Source organism: Oncorhynchus clarkii, chromosome 19 (assembly GCF_045791955.1).
Source record: "Oncorhynchus clarkii lewisi isolate Uvic-CL-2024 chromosome 19, UVic_Ocla_1.0, whole genome shotgun sequence".
Classification (NCBI taxonomy): Eukaryota; Metazoa; Chordata; class Actinopteri; order Salmoniformes; family Salmonidae; genus Oncorhynchus; species Oncorhynchus clarkii.
The window spans coordinates 63773508-63793014 of NC_092165.1; the positions used below are offsets into that span (position 1 = coordinate 63773508).

Sequence of the window (19507 nt, forward strand, 5' to 3'; positions counted from 1 at the left end):
GTGCTCCTCCTTGCACAAAGGCGGAGGTAGCGGTCCTGCTGCTGGGTTGTTGCCCTCCTACGGCCTCCTCCTCCATTGATGTCCCATCCTGGATGAGCTGCACTACCTGAGCCACTTGTGTGGGTTGTAGACTCCGTCTCATGCTACCACTAGAGTGAAAGCACCGCCAGCATTCAAAAGTGACCAAAACATCAGCCAGGAAGCATAGGAACTGAGAAGTGGTCTGTGGTCCCCACTTGCAGAACCACTCCTTTATTGGGGGTGTCTTGCTAATTGCCTATAATTTCCACCTGTTGTCTATTCCATTTGCACAACAGCATGTGAATTTATTGTCAATCAGTGTTGCTTCCTAAGTGGACAGTTTGATTTCACAGAAGTGTGACTGACTTGGAGTTACATTGTGTTGTATAAGTGTTCCCTTTATTTTTTTGAGCAGTGTATATATATATTTTTTATTATTTTCACCTTCATTTAACCAGGTAGGCTAGTTGAGAACAAGTTCTCATTTACAACTGCAAACTATAGAAATATAACTATGTTAAACTATAGAAATATAACTAAATATAACTATGTTAAACTATAGAAATATAACTAAATATAACTATGTTAAACTATAGAAATATAACTGTGTTAAACTATAGAAATATAACTAAATATAACTATGTTAAACTATAGAAATATAACTGTGTTAAACTATGGAAATGAAATGCACATGTCACGTTCTGACCTCTATTTCCTTTGTTTTGCATTTATTTAGTATGGTCAGGGCGTGAGTTGGGTGGGCAGTCTATGTTTGTTTTTCTATGTTTTGGGGCAGTTCTATGTTTTCGGCCTAGTATGGTTCTCAATCAGAGGCAGGTGTCATTAGTTGTCTCTGATTGAGAATCATACTTAGGTAGCCTGGGTTTCACTGTTTGTTTGTGGGTGATTGTTCCTGTCACTGTGTTTGTTGTCACAGGATAGGACTGTTTTGCGTTTTCACATTTCTTGTTTTTGTTAGTTTGTTCATGTGTAGTGATTTATTAAAACATGAATAACCACCACACTGCGCTTTGGTCCGCTTCTCTTCCTCCTACAGACGAACGCCCTTACAGAATCACCCACCACAACAGGACCAAGCAGCGTGTCAACAGGCAGGAGCAGCAGGAGAAGCAACAGCGGCAGCAGGAGATACGTAGTAAGGAATTCTGGACATGGGAGGAAATCCTCGACGGGAGAGGACCCTGGGCTAAGCCAGGAGAATATTGCCGCCCCAAGGCCGAGCTGGAGGCAGCAAAAGCAGAGAGGCGGCATTCTGAGGAACTAGCTCGGCGGCGCGGACGGAAGCCCGAGAGTCAGCCCCAAAAATTTCTTGGGGGGGGGCACAGGGGGAGTGTGGCAGAGTCAGGAGTCAGACCTGAGCCAACTCCCCCCGTTTATCGTGAGGAGCCAAGGAGGAGCTCAGAACCAGAGCTGGTGTTGGAGGTGAGCGAAGCAGAGACTGTGAAGGAGTTAATGGGGAAATTGGAGGAGAGTGATATGAGGGACTTGCTGGTTTGGTGCATGAGGCACGACATTCGCCCGACGGAGCGTGTCAGGGATTTAATGGCACCGGGGTCAGCTCTCCATACTCATCCTGAGGTGCGTGCGAGGGGTCTGGTGAAGACTGTGCCAGCCTCACGCACCAGGCCTCCTGTGCATCTCCCTAGCCTTGCACGTCCTGTGCCATCTCAGCACTACAGTGCTCCTAGCAGTGCTAACTGTGGCGGGCGTGGTGCTGGTCAGGCACCGTGTTATGCAGTTGTGCGCACGGTGTCCCCAGTACGCGTGCTTAGCCCGGTGCGCTACATCCCAGCTCCCCACATCTGCCGGGCTAGGGTGAAGATCCAGCCAGGGCGGTTGGTGCCAGCCCTGCTCTCAAGATCTCCAGTACGCCTTCACGGCCCGGTCTATCCGTCACCACCTCCACGCACCAGCCCTCCGGTGGCAGCCCCCCGTACCAGGCTGTCTCTCCGGCCCATCCTTGCAGGGGCTCTCTCCTCTCCAGCGCTGCCGGAGTCTCCCGCCTCTCCGGCGCTACCAGAGCCTTCCTCCTCTCCAGCGCTGCCGGAGTCTCCCTCCTGTTCGGCGCTACGAGAGCTACTCAGTCCGGCGCTTCCAGAGCCTTCCTCCTCTCCAGCGCCGCCAGTGCCGCTCGTCAGCCCAGCGCCGCCAACGCCGCCCGTCTGCCCAGCGCCGCCAGTGCCGCCCGTCAGTCCGGCGGTTCCAGAGCCTTCCTCCTCTCCAGCGCCGCCAGTGCCGCCCGTCTGCCCAGCGCCGCCAGTGCCGCCCGTCTGTCCCGAGCAGCCGCCCCTCTGTCCCGAGCAGCTGCCGCCCCTCTGTCCCGAGCTGCTATCGCCCCTCTGTCCCGAGCTGCTATCGCCCCTCTGTCCCGAGCTGCTATCGCCCCTCTGTCCCGAGCTGCTATCGCCCCTCTGTCCCGAGCTGCTATCGCCCCTCTGTCCCGAGCAGTTGTCCCTCTGTCCCGAGCAGCTGCTTCACCTCTGTCCCGAGCTGCCCCTCTGTCCCGAGCAGCCCCTCTGTCCAGTGGGGTCATTGAGAGGGGTGGCCATGGTGAGTAAGCCAGGGAGGCGGACAATAAGGCGGACTAAGACAATGGCGAAGTGGGGTCCGCGTCCCGCGCCAGAGCCGCCACCGCGGACAGACGCCCACCCAGACCCTCCCCTATAGGTCAAGGTTTTGCGGCCGGAGTCCGCACCTTTGGGGGGGGGTACTGTCACGTTCTGACCTCTATTTCCTTTGTTTTGCATTTATTTAGTATGGTCAGGGCGTGAGTTGGGTGGGCAGTCTATGTTTGTTTTTCTATGTTTTGGGGCAGTTCTATGTTTTCGGCCTAGTATGGTTCTCAATCAGAGGCAGGTGTCATTAGTTGTCTCTGATTGAGAATCATACTTAGGTAGCCTGGGTTTCACTGTTTGTTTGTGGGTGATTGTTCCTGTCACTGTGTTTGTTGTCACAGGATAGGACTGTTTTGCGTTTTCACATTTCTTGTTTTTGTTAGTTTGTTCATGTGTAGTGATTTATTAAAACATGAATAACCACCACGCTGCGCTTTGGTCCGCTTCTCTTCCTCCTACAGACGAACGCCCTTACAGCACATTCAAACAAGATTGACATTATTCACATAAAATGGGCTTTTCAAAAGGACTTCCTGCTTTAAAAGAGAATATCTTCACAAAATGTAACACGCTTTTACATTTTTCAATCATACAGTGGAAAGTTTACATACACTTAGGTTAGAGTCATTAAAACTCATTTTTCAACCACTCCACAAATTTCTTGTTAACAAACTATAGTTTTGGCAAGTCGGTTAGGACATCTACTTTGTGCATGACAAGTCATTTTTCCAACAATTGTTTACAGACAGATTATTTCACTTATAATTCACTGTATCACAATTCCAGTGTGTCAGAAGTTTACATACACTAAGTTGACTGTGCCTTCAAACAGCTTGGAAAATTCCAGAAAATGTCATAGCTTTAGAAGCTTCTGATAGTTTCATTGACATCATTTGAGTCAATTGGAGGTGTACCTGTGGATGTATTTAAAGGCCTACCTTCAAACTCAGGGTCTCTTTGCTTGAAATCATGGGAAAATCAAAAGAAATCAGCCAAGACCAAAGAAAACAAATTGTATACCTCCACAAGTCTGGTTCATCCTTGGGAGCAATTTCCAAACGCCTGAAGGGTACCACGTTCATCTGTACAAACAATAGTACGCAAGTATAAACACCATGGGACCACGCAGCCGTCATACCTCTCAGGGAGGAGACGCATTCTGTCTCCTAGAGATGAACGTACTTTGGTGTGAAAAGTACAAATCAATCCCAGAACAGCAGCAAAGGACCTTGTGAAGATGCTGGAGGAAACAGGTACAAAAGTATCTATATCCACAGTAAAACGAGTCCTATATCGACATAACCTGAAAGGCCGCTCAGCAAGGAAGAAGCCACTGCTCCAAAACCCCAATAAAAAAGCCAGACTACGGTTTGCAACTGCACATGGGGACAAAGATCGTACTTTTGGGAGAAATGTCCTCTAGTCTGATGAAACAAAAATAGAACTGTTTGGCCATAATTACCATCGTTATGTCTGGAGGAAAAAGGGAGATGCTTGCAAGCCGAAGAACACCATCCCAACCGTGAAGCACGGGGGTGGCAGTATCATGTTGTGGGGGTGCTTTGCTGCAGAAGGGACTGGGGCACTTCACAAAATAGATCACCATCATGAGGAGGGGGAAATTATGTGGATATGTTGAAGTAACATCTCAAGACATCAGTCAGGAAGTTAAAGCTTGGTCGCAAATGGGTCTTCCAAATGGACAATGACCCCAAGCATACTTCCAAAGTTGTGGCAAAATGGCTTCAGTTCAGGCTTCAGGTATTGGAGTGGCCATCACAAAGCCCTGACCTCAATCCAATAGAATATTTGTGGGCAGAACTGAAAAGGCGTGTGCGAGCAAGGAGGCTTACAAACCTGACAGCTCTGTCAGGAGGAATGGACCAAAATTCACCCAACTTATTGTGGGAAGCTTGTGGAAGGCTACCCGAAACGTTTGACCCAAGTTAAACAATTTAAAGGCAATGCTACCAAATACTAATTGAGTGTATGTAAACTTCTGACCCACTGGGAATGTGATGAAATAAATAAAAGCTGAATTAAATCATTCTCTCTACTATTATTCTGACATTTCACATTCTTTAAATAAAGTGGTGATCCTAACTGACCTAAAACAAGACATTTTTACTAGGATTAAATGTCAGGAATTGTGAAAAACTGAGTTGAAATGTACTTGGCTAAGGTGTATGTAAACTTCCGACTTCAACTGTATGTTTGAGCCTGAGCTCTATGCCCACCAGATTAGTTGAGTTGCATTTGTGTGACTAGGAACGGTTAAATAAGGTAGAGTTAGATGAAGTCACACCATGTTAGTTAGATGAGGCAGTATGGGAATGAAAGCCAGCTGGGTAAAGGTTCTTGAACGTTCTAGAAAGTTACTACTACTACTATGACCACTGCAGGAAACCCACTGTCAGAGTCCCAAACGGCACCCTATTCCCTACGTAGTGCACTACCCTATGGGCCCTGTTTAGAAGTAGTGCACTACGTAGAGAGAGAGTGTGGCGTTTGGACGGCAGCCCCAGTCTTTGGGGGGAGAGGGGCAGGACAGTGGGTTGTTCCCTGAGGTAACTATACCTGGCACCAGCAGAAACATGAACCTTGGCTTTGACCTTTTGACCTTGGCTCTCTGCTGCTCTCTTTCGCAGACGGTTTCTGCAACGGAAACATCACCGACACATCACCGAGACACTAGTGATGGTGAACAGACGTTCACACACACACACTCACACTCACACACACACACACACACACACACACACACTCACTCACACGCACACACTCACACTCACACACACACACACACACACACGTAGTACACGCAAGCTGTACACTCACACACATGCACACCCACACCCAATAATACACACACATGCATGTGCAGACACACACACACACACACGATAGTACACGATATAACAGCCATAACACAGACAGTTTGGTTGTCAGGTTTAAAGGAGAGCAGTAAGGTGGGCTTACAGATCCTTTGGAAAGTATTCAGACCCCTTGACTTTTTACACATTTGGTTACGTTACAGCCTTATTCTAAATTGTTTTTTTTCTCTCTCATCAATCTACACACAATACCCCATAATGACAAAGCAAAAACAGGCTATTAGACATTTTTGCAAATGTATATAAAAAAATATTATAAAAATGAAATATGACATTTACATGTATTCAGACCCTTTACTCAGCTATTTTCAGGTGTTCAAGTCTGGGCTCTGGCTGGGTCACTCAAGGACATTCAAAGACTTGCCACTTCTGCGTTGTCTTGGCTGTGTGCTTAGGGTGATTGTCTTGTTGGAAGGTGAACCTTCACCCCAGTCTGAGGTCCTGAGCGCTCTGGAGCAGGTTATCATCAAGGATCTCTCTGTACTTTGCTCTGTTCATTTTTCCCTCGATCTTGACTAGTCTCTCAGGCCCTGCCGCTGAAAAACATCCCCACAGCATGATGCTGACACCACCATGCTTCACCGTAGGGATGGTGCCAGGTTTCCTCCAGACGTGACGCTTGGCTTTCAGGCCAAACAGTTCAATCTTGGTTTAATCAGACCAGAGAATATGCCAGCTCTAGGAAGAGTCTTGGTGGTTCCAAACTTTTTTCATTTAAGAATGATGGAGGCCACTGTGTTCTTGGGGACCTTCAATGCTGCAGAAATGTTTTGGTACCCTTCCCCAGATCTGTGCATCGACACAATCCTGTCTCGAAGCTCAACGGACAATTCCTTCGACCTCATGGCTTGATTTTTGCTCTGACATGCACTGTCAACTGTGGGACCTTATATAGACAGGTGTGTGCCTTTCCAAATCATGTCCAATCAATTGAATTTACCACAGGTGTACTCCAATCAAGTTGTCGAAACATCTCAAGGATGATCAATGGAAACAGGATGAACCTGACCTCAATTACGAGTCTCACAGTAAAGGGTCTGACTATTTTTTATTTTATACTGGCCCCCCAGTCTGTCTCCAGGCAACATACCAGTAACCTAACTCTGTACTGGCCCCCCAGTCTGTTACCAGGCAACATACCAGTAACCTAACTATGTACTGGCCCCCCAGTCTGTTACCAGGCAACATACCAGTAACCTAACTCTGTACTGGCCCCCCAGTCTGTTACCAGGCAACATACCAGTAACCTAACTATGTACTGCCCCCCCAGTCTGTCTCCAGGTAACATACCAGTAACCCAACTATGTACTGGCCCCCCAGTCTGTTACCAGGTAACATACCAGTAACCCAACTAAGTAGAGCCAAGTAGTTACCATGGTTACCATTGTTCTCTCTCTCTCTCTCTCTCTCTCTCTCTCTGACCGAGCCCAGTAGTTACCATGGTTAACGCTGTTCTCTCTAAGAGAGCCCAGTAGTTACCATGGTTACTGCTGTTCTATCTAACAGACCCCGTAGTTACCATGGTTACTGTTGTTCTCTCTCTAAGAGAGCCCAGTAGTTACCATGGTTACCGTTGTTCACTCTCTCTCTCTCTCTCTGACCGAGCCCAGTAGTTACCATGGTTAACGCTGTTCTCTCTAAGAGAGCCCAGTAGTTACCATGGTTACTGCTGTTCTATCTAACAGAGCCAAGTAGTTACCATGGTTACTGTTGTTCTCTCTAAGAGAGCCCAGTAGTTACCATGGTTGCCGTTGTTCTCTCTCTTTAACAGAGCCCAGTAGTTACCGCTGTTCTCTCTGAGAGAGCCCAGTAGTTACCATGGTTACCGTTGTTCTCTATCTAACAGAGCCCAGTAGTTACCATGGTTACCGTTGTTCTCTCTCTCTAAGAGAGCCCAGTAGTTACCATGGTTACCGTTGTTCTCTCTAACAGAGCCCAGTAGTTACCATGTTTACTGTTGTGGCCGGAAGCCACCCGTTGTTATGATTCTGAACGGTCAAATAGCTAGCAACAATGACAAGAAGCTGCCATGTGAGGAACTGTATGTGGCTCGTTTCAGCTCGTTGTTGTCATGTTATTGATACCATGTCTTGTTTTCAGGTGTTTTGATTGATTTTATGTCAATGCTAATATGGCTAGCTAACCAACAAATGTAACAATGTATTTGAGAGACAACAAGTGCCCATTGTGCAAATGCATTTATGTTTTCAATAAACATATGGTGATGAAATAGAGTTTACATGTTTTCAACACCGTCTGTTTTACACAATAGTTGTGCATGCGTCTGTTTTGTTGCTAAACAACCAACTCGTCGTTAATGACTGATATGAGTGAATCCCTGCTTCTTAGCTACCTTAAGATGAATGCACAAACTGTAAGTCGCTGAGGATAACTGTGTCTGCAAAATATCAAAAATGTACATTTAAAATGTATAACTTACTTGTAGAAGTTCTTGTTGACCTTTTTCTCGTCAGGGAACCCCAGCATACCACAGATGACCCGAGTGTTTTTGGAGGTCCATCCCACATCACAGATCTGGACCCAGCCGTTCCTGTACTTAATCTCTACCACACCCTCGGTGACGGGCATCTTTTTGGTGGGCACCACCGGACGCAGACGCACCTCCTCCACCTTGTTCTCATCCATCTGCACCTGTAACGATGGGTTTCAGGGGTCCGGGGTTATACAGAGTGCTGGGGTGAGGCCGGTGACCCCTCAGAGCAATAAAACAGGCCTCCTGAGTTGTGTTTGCCTGATCCAACATCCTGACTTGTTTTGTTAAAGGAACGGAATGGGACCTCATAAGATTAGCATGGTCCAACGAGGCTGGCGTGATGTGGCATGTTGCCAGATCTCTTTGGGGTGTCTTGCTAACTCCTATGACAAGACAGCAGCAGCACAGATACAGATACAAAACTGATCTGGAATCAGGGCAGGCTACTGTGTAGCCTGCCCTGATTGCCCTACAGATACAATAATAGTATCTGGTTGACTAAAGGCAGTAATAGTATCTCGTTGATTAAAGGCAGTAATAGTATCTGGTTGACTAAAGGCAGTAATAGTAACTGGTCATGACTAAAGGCAGTAATAGTATCTGGTTGACTAAATGCAGTAATAGTAACTGGTTGACTAAAGGCAGTAATAGTATCTGGTTGACTAAAGGCAGTAATAGTATCTGGTTGACTAAAGGCAGTAATAGTATCTGGTCGTGACTAAAGGCAGTAATAGTAACTGGTCATGACTAAAGGCAGTAATAGTAACTGGTCATGACTAAAGGCAGTAATAGTAACTGGTCATGACTAAAGGCAGTAATAGTAACTGGTCATGACTAAAGGCAGTAATAGTAACTGGTCATGACTAAAGGCAGTAATAGTAACTGGTCATGACTAAAGGCAGTAATAGTAAATGGTCATGACTAAAAGCAGTAATAGTAACTAACTGGTTTGTAACTGTGGATTCTTCATTCCCAGGCTGCGTTGCATTGAGTCAGATCAGACTGAGTGGGTGGAAGAGGAGAAGGCTGAACTCCTGGTTTGTTGTCTTTTCGCCAGACTGGTCAGATGAGGAGTCAGGAACACAGAGAGGAGGAGGAGCTGGAAGAGCAGGAGAAGCAATAGCCGGAGGATAAGAAGGAGGAGGAGGTGGAAGGAGGAGGAGCTGGAGGGGGAGGAGCTTGAGGAGTGGAGGAATTCCATGTTTAAGAAAATTAAAACTTCAACCCTTAAGAAAGCTCTTGTTTAGAGAGCTCATACCGTCCAATAAGGGGGAGGGAGAGAGGAAAAAGGAAATGGAAAAAGACTGGCAGTCTGGCACCTATGTGCTGTTCAACACTACAACTGTGTTGGACAATCACTCACTAGCGGTTAACTTATGACACGGCCATGTTATAACATAGTGAATGGTCTATGAGAGTGTAATTGTAAACTGTGGTATAGGGCTCTCCAACCCTAATCTATTTAAACCCTACAGGAGGTTAGCTCTCCAGGAACAGGGTCAGAGTTAAAACCTACAGGAGGGCAGCTCTCCAACCCTAATCTATTGAAGCCCTACAGGAGGGTAGCTCTCCAGGAACAGGGTCGGAGTTAAAACCTACAGGAGGGCAGCTCTCCAACCCTAATCTATTGAAACCCTAGAGGAGGTTAGCTCTCCAGGAACAGGGTCGGAGTTAAAACCTACAGGAGGGCAGCTCTCCAACCCTAATCTATTGAAACCCTACAGGAGGGTGGGTAGCTCTCCACGAACAGGGTCGGAGTTAAAACCTACAGGAGGGCAGCTCTCCAACCCTAATCTATTGAAACCCTACAGGAGGGTAGCTCTCCACGAACAGGGTCGGAGTTAAAAACCTACAGGAGGGCAGCTCTCCAACCCTAATCTATTGAAACCCTACAGGAGGGTAGCTCTCCAGGAACAGGGTCGGAGTTAAAACCTAAAGGAGGGCAGCTCTCCAACCCTAATATATTGAAACCCTACAGGAGGTTAGCTCTCCAGGAACTGGGTCAGAGTTTTAACTACAGGAGGGTTTCTCTCCAGGGACAGGGTCGGGGTTAAAACCTAAAGGAGGGTAGCTCTCCAGAAACAAGGTTGGAGTTTTAACCTACAGGAGGGTTTCTCTACAGGAACAGGGTCGGAGTTAAAACCTAAAGAAGGGTTTCTCTACAGGAACAGGGTTGGAGTTAAAACCTACAGGAGGGTATCTCTCCAGGAACAGGGTTGGAGTTAAAACCTACAGGAGGGTATCTCTCCAGGAACAGGGTTGGAGTTAAAACCTACAGGAGGGTAGCTCTCCAGGAACAGGGCTAGAGTTAAAACCTACAGGAGGGTTGCTCTCCAGGAACAGGGTTGGAGTTTAAACCTACAGGAGGGTAGCTCTCCAGGAACAGGGTTGGAGTTAAATCCTACAGGAGGGTAGCTCTCCAGGAACAGGGTTGGAGTTTAAACCTACAGGAGGGTTGCTCTCCAGGAACACAAGCCTCTCCAGCCCACCAGAAACAGTAGTATGTACTGTAGCATGTATTGGCTCCCGAGTGGAGCAGCGGTCTAAGGTAATGCATCTCAGTGCAAGAGGCTTCACTACAGACCCTAGTTCGATTCCAGGCTGTGTCACAACCGGCCGTGATTGTGCACCGCCCTATGGGACTCCCAATTGGCCCAGCATCATCTGGGTTAGGGTTTATCCGGGGTAAAAGATCATTGCATATAAGAATTTGTTCTTAACTGACTTGCCTAGTTAAATAAATAAATAAACTGTACTATTTACAGTACATGTAATGTAGTGTTTACTACAGACAGACAGCAGACTGAATGTTGCATAATCCTACAGACTGTACCCTATGTAGAGTCTATGAACCCTGACAGACTGTACCCTATGTAGAGTCTATGAACCCTGACAGACAGGACCCTATGTAAAGTCCATGAACCCTGACTCATATGAACCCTATAGACTCATATTAATCCACCAAGAACACAGTGTTATATTAATCAGTAGGCCTAGTCACTGTTAACATCCCAAATAGCATACTAATCCCTATATATTGCACTACTTTTGACCAGAGACCTATGGATAAAGCAATTCCAATTCAAAATGTTCCTAATTGAAAAGCATTGAATAGAATTAGGGTTTCGATGTACTTCCTGAATTGACTGGAATTTAAATGGAATTGACCCCAACCCACCTACTGAGCATGACAATACAATTAGTGCCTTACATCGATGATGTTGGAGTAGACAAAACCAGGAAGCCTCTCGTCCTTGCAGACGACTCCAGCGTCCTCATCGTGTGTGCAGTCACTGTTGCCCCAACCCCGGGATTTACACAGCTCAATGCTCTTCTCTCCTCCGTTACACTGCACATTATCCAGCCAGATCTTCCCTGCATGGAGAGCAGACAGACAGTCACTAATAGTAACCACTTTACAGTGGTACTCCACTCTCCTTTTCACCTAATTTAACACCTGATTTACTGAACTAAAGGTACATCTCAATAGGTGGTCCAGGTATCCTCATGACGTGGCACAAGTGGGGGGGGGGGGGGGGATTCCTCGTTAGTTCTCTATTGTTCCTCAAGAAGCAAGATGGAGGCTGATGACATCACGAGTTTCCATCAGACCAACACCTTCAATGCCAAGCTCCTTCTAGTTTGCAGTTGTCTAAAATAACACTTTATCACTTTTCAACAGGAAACGTTTAAAACGTCTTTAACATGACGCCATGCTCTGACATACAACATATTAAATAATACAAATATATCAACAGAACATATTAACTAATAATAATAACATATAAACAGAACATATTTAATAATAATAATATATAAACAGAACGTATTAAATAATAATATATAAACAGAACATATTAAATAATAACATATAAACAGAACAGAACATATTAAATCATAATAAACAGAACATATTAACTAATAATAATTAAACAGAACATATTAAATTATACTAATATATAAACAGAACATATTAAATAATAATAATAACATATAAACAGAACATATTTAATAATAATAATATATAAACAGAACATATTAAATAATAATATATAAACAGAACATATTAAATAATAACATATAAACAGAACAGAACATATGAAAAAATAATATATAAACATAACATATTATATAATAATATATCGACAGAACAGAACATAAGACTATAAACAGAACAGAACATAATAATATATTAACAGAACATATTAAATAATAATAATATATAACCTGAACATATTATATATTAACATACACACAGAACATATGATCTAATATATAAACAGAACATATTAAATAATAATATTTAAACAGAACATATTAAATAATAATAATATAAACAGAACATATTAAATAATAATATATAAACAGAACATATTAAATAATAATAATATAAACAGAACATATTAAATAATAATAATATAAACAGAACGTATTAAATAATAATATATAAACAGAACATTAAATAATATATAAACAGAACATATTATATAATAATAATATAAACAGAACGTATTAAATAATAACATATAAACAGAACATATTATATAATAATATATAAACAGAACAGAACATATTAAATAATAATATATAAACAGAACGTATTAAATAATATACAAACAGAACATATTTAAAAATAATATTTAAGCAGAACATATTATATAATAACATACACACAGAACATATTAAATAATAACATCTAAACAGAACGTATTAAATAATAATATATAAACAGAACATAATATATAATAATATATAAACAGAACGTATTATATAATAATATATAAACAGAACAGAGCATAATATATAAACAGAACATATTATATAATAATATATAAACAGAACAGAACATAATATATAAACAGAACATATTATATAATAATATATAAACAGAACATATTATATAATAATATATAAACAGAACATATTAAATAATAATATATAAACAGAACATATTAAATAATAACATAAACAGAACAGAATTATACATGCCATTTTGCAGTAGGTCCCTCACCTAGTCCCTTGCCGTACTTGGCACTATGTGTCCACCCCGTAGCAGAAACGAAGCCCAGCTGGCGACAGAGGACGTTGGCATTGGACAGAGAGAAGTCGTCATCACAGATGGTCCCCCACTCTCCCTTGTAGAAGATCTCGATGCGCCCCTCGTTGTGCTTCCGGGGGTACCCCACCAGACGAAACTGCAGCCGGTCGTTCTGGGGTTTGGGAGAGGTGGTGCTCTGGGTAGGGGGCGTTGTCTGGGCCATGATCCAGGCTGGAAGCCAAACAGCTAACAGGAAGCTGATGACTGAACATTGCTGCCACCATCTTGAGGTCTTCATCTTTCCGACCTGTAGGGGCAGGGACAGGAGAGGTCAATAGGTCCCCTGGGAGGGACAGGAGAGGTCAATAGGTCCCCTGGGAGGAGCAGGAGAGGACAATAGGTCCCCTGGGAGGGGCAGGAGAGATCAATAGGTCCCCTAGGAGGGACAGGATAGGTAAATAGGTCCCCTAGGAGGGACAGGAGAGGTCAATAGGTCCCCTGGGAGGCACAGGGACAGGAGAGGACAATAGGTCCCCTGGGAGGGGCAGGAGAGGACAATAGCTCCCCTGGGAGGGGCAGGAGAGGTCAATAGGTCCCCTAGGAGGGGCAGGAGAGGTCAATAGGTCCCCTGGGGGGCACAGGGACAGGAGAGGTCAATGGGTCCACTGGGAGGGGCAGGAGCGGTCAATTGGTCCCCTAGGAAGGACAAGAGAGGTCAATAGGTCAATAGGTCCCCTGGGAGGAGCAGGAGAGGTCAATAGGTCCCCTGGGAGGAGCAGGAGAGGTCAATAGGTCCCCTAGGAGGGGCAGGAGAGGTCAATAGGTCCCCTGGGAGGGACAAGAGAGGTCAATAGGTCAATAGGTCCCCTGGGAGGGGCAGGAGAGGACAATAGGTCCCTGAGAGGGGCAGGAGAGGACAATAGGTCCCTGGGAGGGGCAGGAGAGGACAATAGGTCCCCTGGGAGGAGCAGGAGAGGTCAATAGGTCCACTGGGAGGGACAGGAGAGGTCAATAGGTCAATAGGTCCCCTGGGAGGAGCAGGAGAGGACAATAGGTCCCTGGGAGGGGCAGGAGAGGACAATAGGTCCCTGGGAGGGGCAGGAGAGGACAATAGGTCCCCTGGGAGGGGCACAAGAGATCAATAGGTCCCCTGGGAGGGGCAGGAGAGGTCAATAGGTCCCCTGGGAGGGACAGGAGAGGTCAATAGGTCAATAGGTCCCTGGGAGGGACAGGAGAGGTCAATAGGTCCCCTGGGAGGGACAGGAGAGGTCAATAGGTCAATAGGTCCACTGGGAGGGACAGGAGAGGTCAATAGGTCAATAGGTCCCCTAGGAGGGACAGGAGAGGTCAATAGGTTAAAATTGACATAAAAACACACAGATTAATTTCCACAGGGCTGGGGGGGGGGGGGGGGGGGTGAAACAGAGATGCAGCTTGAGCCGCACCCACTTCAGCATATATAATCAACGAATTAACGAGGGCACACATCCAGTCATCTCCTTGTCTGAAGGACAAGTGGATAAACAGGTTCATGTCAAGTGTGGCTGGTAATGACTCACATCAACACCACTGTCGTCCCTCCCTGCTCTGTCTACTGTGTTTTGCTGTGCTTACTTCCTGTAGCAGATTGGTGGGCGGAGTAGGAGAGTGGGGCGGAGTAGGAGAGGTGGGCAGAGTTGGGAGGGTGGGCATTGCTGATGGGGTATACCTGTGGGATAAAGCCACTGTTTCCCCATTCAGCAAGAGATTCCTCTCTCCATGCATACAGGTACCTTTTGGTTGTTTCGTTGTGGCGTTGGCAGTTGACGCCTAATTTACTGACCTTCATGCCTCGTCTGATTATTGTTGTGAGTGTTTACTATATTTATGGAAGAAATTCTTTTTTTATTCCTTTACTCAGTGTGTGGTTTCCCATTGTTACAATCTTGAAACAGGTTTTAACACAACCCCTGCATGTTTTTTCCCCCAGAAGTCTCATGTAATGTAGTCCTACACTGAACACCACACATTGGCTGCTACTGTAGGCTGAATGATAGAACAGCTATTTCCATGTTAAAATGTTATGAGATGTATTTTATCCATTGTTTTTAATGGTAGGCTACTCTGGTAGGCCTACGTTATGATCAAATAGCCAGAGTAGCCTACTTGACCACTGTTAAAACTGTAACTGAAAGCAGGTACAGCCTCAGTGTTCACAGTAAAACTGTGACTTAAAGCAGGTACAGCCTCAGTGTTCACAGTAAAACTGTAACTTAAAGCAGGTACAGCCTCAGTGTTCACAGTAAAACTGTAACTTAAAGCAGGTACAGCCTCAGTGTTCACAGTAAAACTGTAACTTAAAATGGGTACAGCCTCAGTGTTCACAGTAAAACTGTAACTTAAAGCAGGAACAGTCTCAGTGTTCACAGTAAAACTGTAACTTAAAATGGGTACAGCCTCAGTGTTCACAGTAAAACTGTAACTTAAAGCAGGTACAGCCTCAGTGTTCACAGTAAAACTGTAACTTAAAGCAGGTACAGCCTCAGTGTTCACAGTAAAACTGTAACTTAAAATGGGTACAGCCTCAGTGTTCACAGTAAAACTGTAACTTAAAGCAGGTACAGCCTCAGTGTTCACAGTAAAACTGTAACTTAAAATGGGTACAGCCTCAGTGTTCACAGTAAAACTGTAACTTAAAGCAGGAACAGTCTCAGTGTTCACAGTAAAACTGTAACTTAAAATGGGTACAGCCTCAGTGTTCACAGTAAAACTGTAACTTAAAGCAGGTACAGCCTCAGTGTTCACAGTAAAACTGTAACTTAAAGCAGGTACAGCCTCAGTGTTCACAGTAAAACTGTAACTTAAAGCAGGTACAGCCTCAGTGTTCACAGTAAAACTGTAACTTAAAGCAGGTACAGCCTCAGTGTTCACAGTAAAACTGTAACTTAAAGCAGGAACAGCCTCAGTGTTCACAGTAAATCTGTAACTTAAAATGGGTACAGCCTCAGTGTTCACAGTAAAACTGTAACTTAAAGCAGGTACATCCTCAGTGTTCACAGTAAAACTGTAACTTAAAGCAGGTACAGCATCAGTGTTCACAGTAAAACTGTGACTTAAAGCAGGTACAGCCTCAGTGTTCACAGTAAAACTGTAACTTAAAGCAGGTACAGCCTGTGTTCACAGTAAAACTGTGACTTAAAGCAGGTACAGCCTCAGTGTTCACAGTAAAACTGTGACTTAAAGCAGGTACAGCCTCAGTGTTCACAGTAAAACTGTAACTTAAAGCAGGTACAGCCTCAGTGTTCACAGTAAAACTGTGACTTAAAGCAGGTACAGCCTCGGTGTTCACAGTAAAACTGTAACTTATAGAAGGTACAGCCTCAGTGTTCACAGTAAAACTGCAACTTAAAGCAGGTACAGCCTCAGTGTTCACAGTAAAAATGTAAATTAAAGCAGGTACAGCCTCAGTGTTCACAGTAAAACTGTAACTTAAAATGGGTACAGCCTCAGTGTTCACAGTAAAACTGTAACTTATAGAAGGTACATCCTCAGTGTTAACAGTAAATGCGCACAAGAAGACACATAATTTGTTCAAGTTTGCGCTCAGCAGACCTGAAATTTGCTCAGTGCCTACATTTTTTGGGGGTAAACATTGGACTGCAGCACCCGGCCTCACCCTACTAGAATCTGAAGTGAAATGTCACCGTTTGCTGATGATCTGGTGCTTCTGTCCCCAACCAAGGAAGGCCTACAGCAGCATCTAGATCTTCTGCACAGATTGTACAGACCTGGGCCCTGACAGTAAATCTCAGTAAGTCAAAAATAATGGTGTTCCAAAAAAAGGTCCAGTTGCCAGGACCACAAATACGAATTCCATTTAGACACCGTTGCCCTAGAGCAGTGGTTCCCAAACTTGTTATAGTCCCGTACCCTTTCAAACACTCAACCTCCAGCTGCGTACCCCCTCAAGCACCAGGGTCAGCTGTACCCCCTCTAGCACCAGGGTCAACACACTCTCAAATGTTGTTTTTTGACATCATTGTAAGCCCGCCACACACACTCTACATTTGTTCGGTTCTAATTCTCAGAGTATAAAACTCACAGGACATTATGAAAGTTTAACCAAGTTTATTCTTCTTCCCAGAGGATCAATACATTAGACAAAACATTTTCACACAAGCACTGATATTTAACCCTTCCTCCTAGGCTGAGTCTCCTCCTACACATCTGTACAAACATTGCATCTTTACTGCTAGGCAGGAAACTAAGTGATACGGGCCATAAACGTTTATTACTCCCTTAACGTGACCTGACCTGATCTCGACTCCCCCCTTCACCCCTTATCCATGACTCTCTCCCCTTATCAATGCCTGCCACGTGATCGCTTTCCCTGAAACATTAAACTCTCTCCATCAGTGACACGAATAAGTCTATTTCAGATTCTCAGAACCCAACAGTGGGAAGTGACAAAGAGCTCTTATAGGACCAGGGCACAAATAATAATAATCAATCATTTTGCTCATTATTAAACCATCTTACATATTAAACCTTATTTGTTCATCTAAAATTGTGAATAACTCACCACAGGTTAATGAGAAGGGTGTGCTTGAAAGATACACATACTGTAACTCTGCAATGTTGGGTTGTGTTGGAGAGAGTCTCAGTCTTTAATCATTTTCCACACACAGTCTGTGCCTGTATTTAGTTTTCATGCTAGTGAGGGTCGAGAATCCACTCTCACATAGGCAAGTGGTTGCAAAGGGCATCAGTGTCTTAACAGCACGATTTGCCAAGGCAGGATACTCTGAGTGCAACCCTATCAGGAAATCTGTCAGTGGCTTCTGATTAAATACAATTTTCACAGAACCGCTTGTTGCAATCTTGATGAGGCTCTCTTGTTCAGATATCGGTAAGTGGACTGGAGGCAGGGCATGAAAGGGATAACAAATCCAGTTGTTTGTGTCATCCGTTTCGGGAAATTACCTGCGTAATTGCGAACCCAGCTCCCTCAGGTGCTTCACTATATCACATTTGACATTGTCTGTAAGCTGGAGTTCATTTGCACACAAACTCATACTTTGATGGAAAGACCTGTGTGTTGTCCTTGTTAATGCAGACAGAGAAGAGCTCCAACTTCTTAATCGTAGCCTCAATTTTGTCCCGCACATTGAATATAGTTGTGGAGAGTCCCTGTAATTCTTAGATTCAGATCATTCAGTCGATAAAAACATCACCCGGACAGGCCAGTCGTGTGAGAAACTGAAAATTATGGTCAGTAAAGAAAACTTTAATCTCGTCTCTTAATTCAAAAGAATGTGTTAATACTTTGCCCCTTGATAACCAGCACACTTTGTATGTTGTCAAAGCGTTACATGGTCGCTGCCCATATCATTACATAATGCAGAAAATACACGAGAGTTCAGGGGCCTTGCTTTAACAAAGTTAACCATTTTCACTGTAGTGTCCAAAACGCCTTTCAATCGGTCAGGCATTCCCTTGGCAACAGATGCTGCAGTGTACCCAAGAGCCTCTCGGTGGATGCTGCAGTGTACCCAAGAGCCTCTCGGTGGATGCTGCAGTGTACCCAAGTGGCGTCAGGAGCAACTGCTTGCACGCGCGTTACCACTCCACTATGTCTCCCTGTCATGGCTTTTGCGCCATCAGTACAGATACCAACATAAGCAGCAGCTACGATTGGCTCCATACGGACCGTTAGTGGAATTCCCACGAGAGAGTAACGGTTAATGTGATTGGATGATAATTATTTGACTAGGCTACCTGTATTTGACATTGTGTTGTCATTTCGCAAAACACGAGATGGTTTAATTTTATTTTTGGAAGTGAAAAAGAGGCTACTTAGGCGAGAAAAAAAATGTTTTGGCCCGTTGGAAAATATAAATGGACTGAAAAAATGGCATATTTTATTTGGCGTACCCCGATGGCATTACCCCAGTTTGGAAATGCATGCCCTATAGCACACGGGAAACTATACCTACACCTACCTATATACCTATACCTACCTCGGCATAAACACACCCCACCGAGCCCCAGGACAGCAACACAAGGCCATCAGACTGTTAAACAGCCACCACTAACATTGAGTGGCTGCTGCCAACACACTGACTCAACTCCAGCCACTTTAACAATGGGAATTGATGGGAAATGATGTAAAATATATCACTAGCCACTTTAAACAATGCTACCTAATATAATGTTTACATACCCTACATTATTCATCTCATATGTATACGTATATACTGTACTCTATATCATCTACTGCATCTTTATGTAATACATGTATCACTAGCCACTTTAACTATGCCACTTTGTTTACATACTCATCTCATATGTATATACTGCACTCAATACCATCTACTGTATCTTGCCTATGCCGCTCTGTACCATCACTCATTCATATATCCTTATGTACATATTCTTTATCCCC

At 44.4% G+C, this 19507-nt stretch overlaps 1 protein-coding gene across 1 annotated transcript in view; it reads right to left on the reverse strand.

Annotated features, from left to right (window-relative positions):
• The window catches only part of LOC139374550 (lysyl oxidase homolog 3B-like), a 74610-nt gene that overhangs the window by 35198 nt on the left and 19905 nt on the right, over positions 1–19507 (reverse strand). The window contains exons 2-5 of the mRNA XM_071115542.1: positions 13057–13390; positions 11257–11420; positions 7992–8203; positions 5235–5312 (exon numbers count right to left, since the gene is read on the reverse strand). Of these exons, the coding sequence (XP_070971643.1) occupies positions 5235–5312; positions 7992–8203; positions 11257–11420; positions 13057–13381 (779 nt within the window). The 5' untranslated portion in view covers positions 13382–13390. The remainder of the gene's footprint in view (positions 1–5234; positions 5313–7991; positions 8204–11256; positions 11421–13056; positions 13391–19507) is intronic.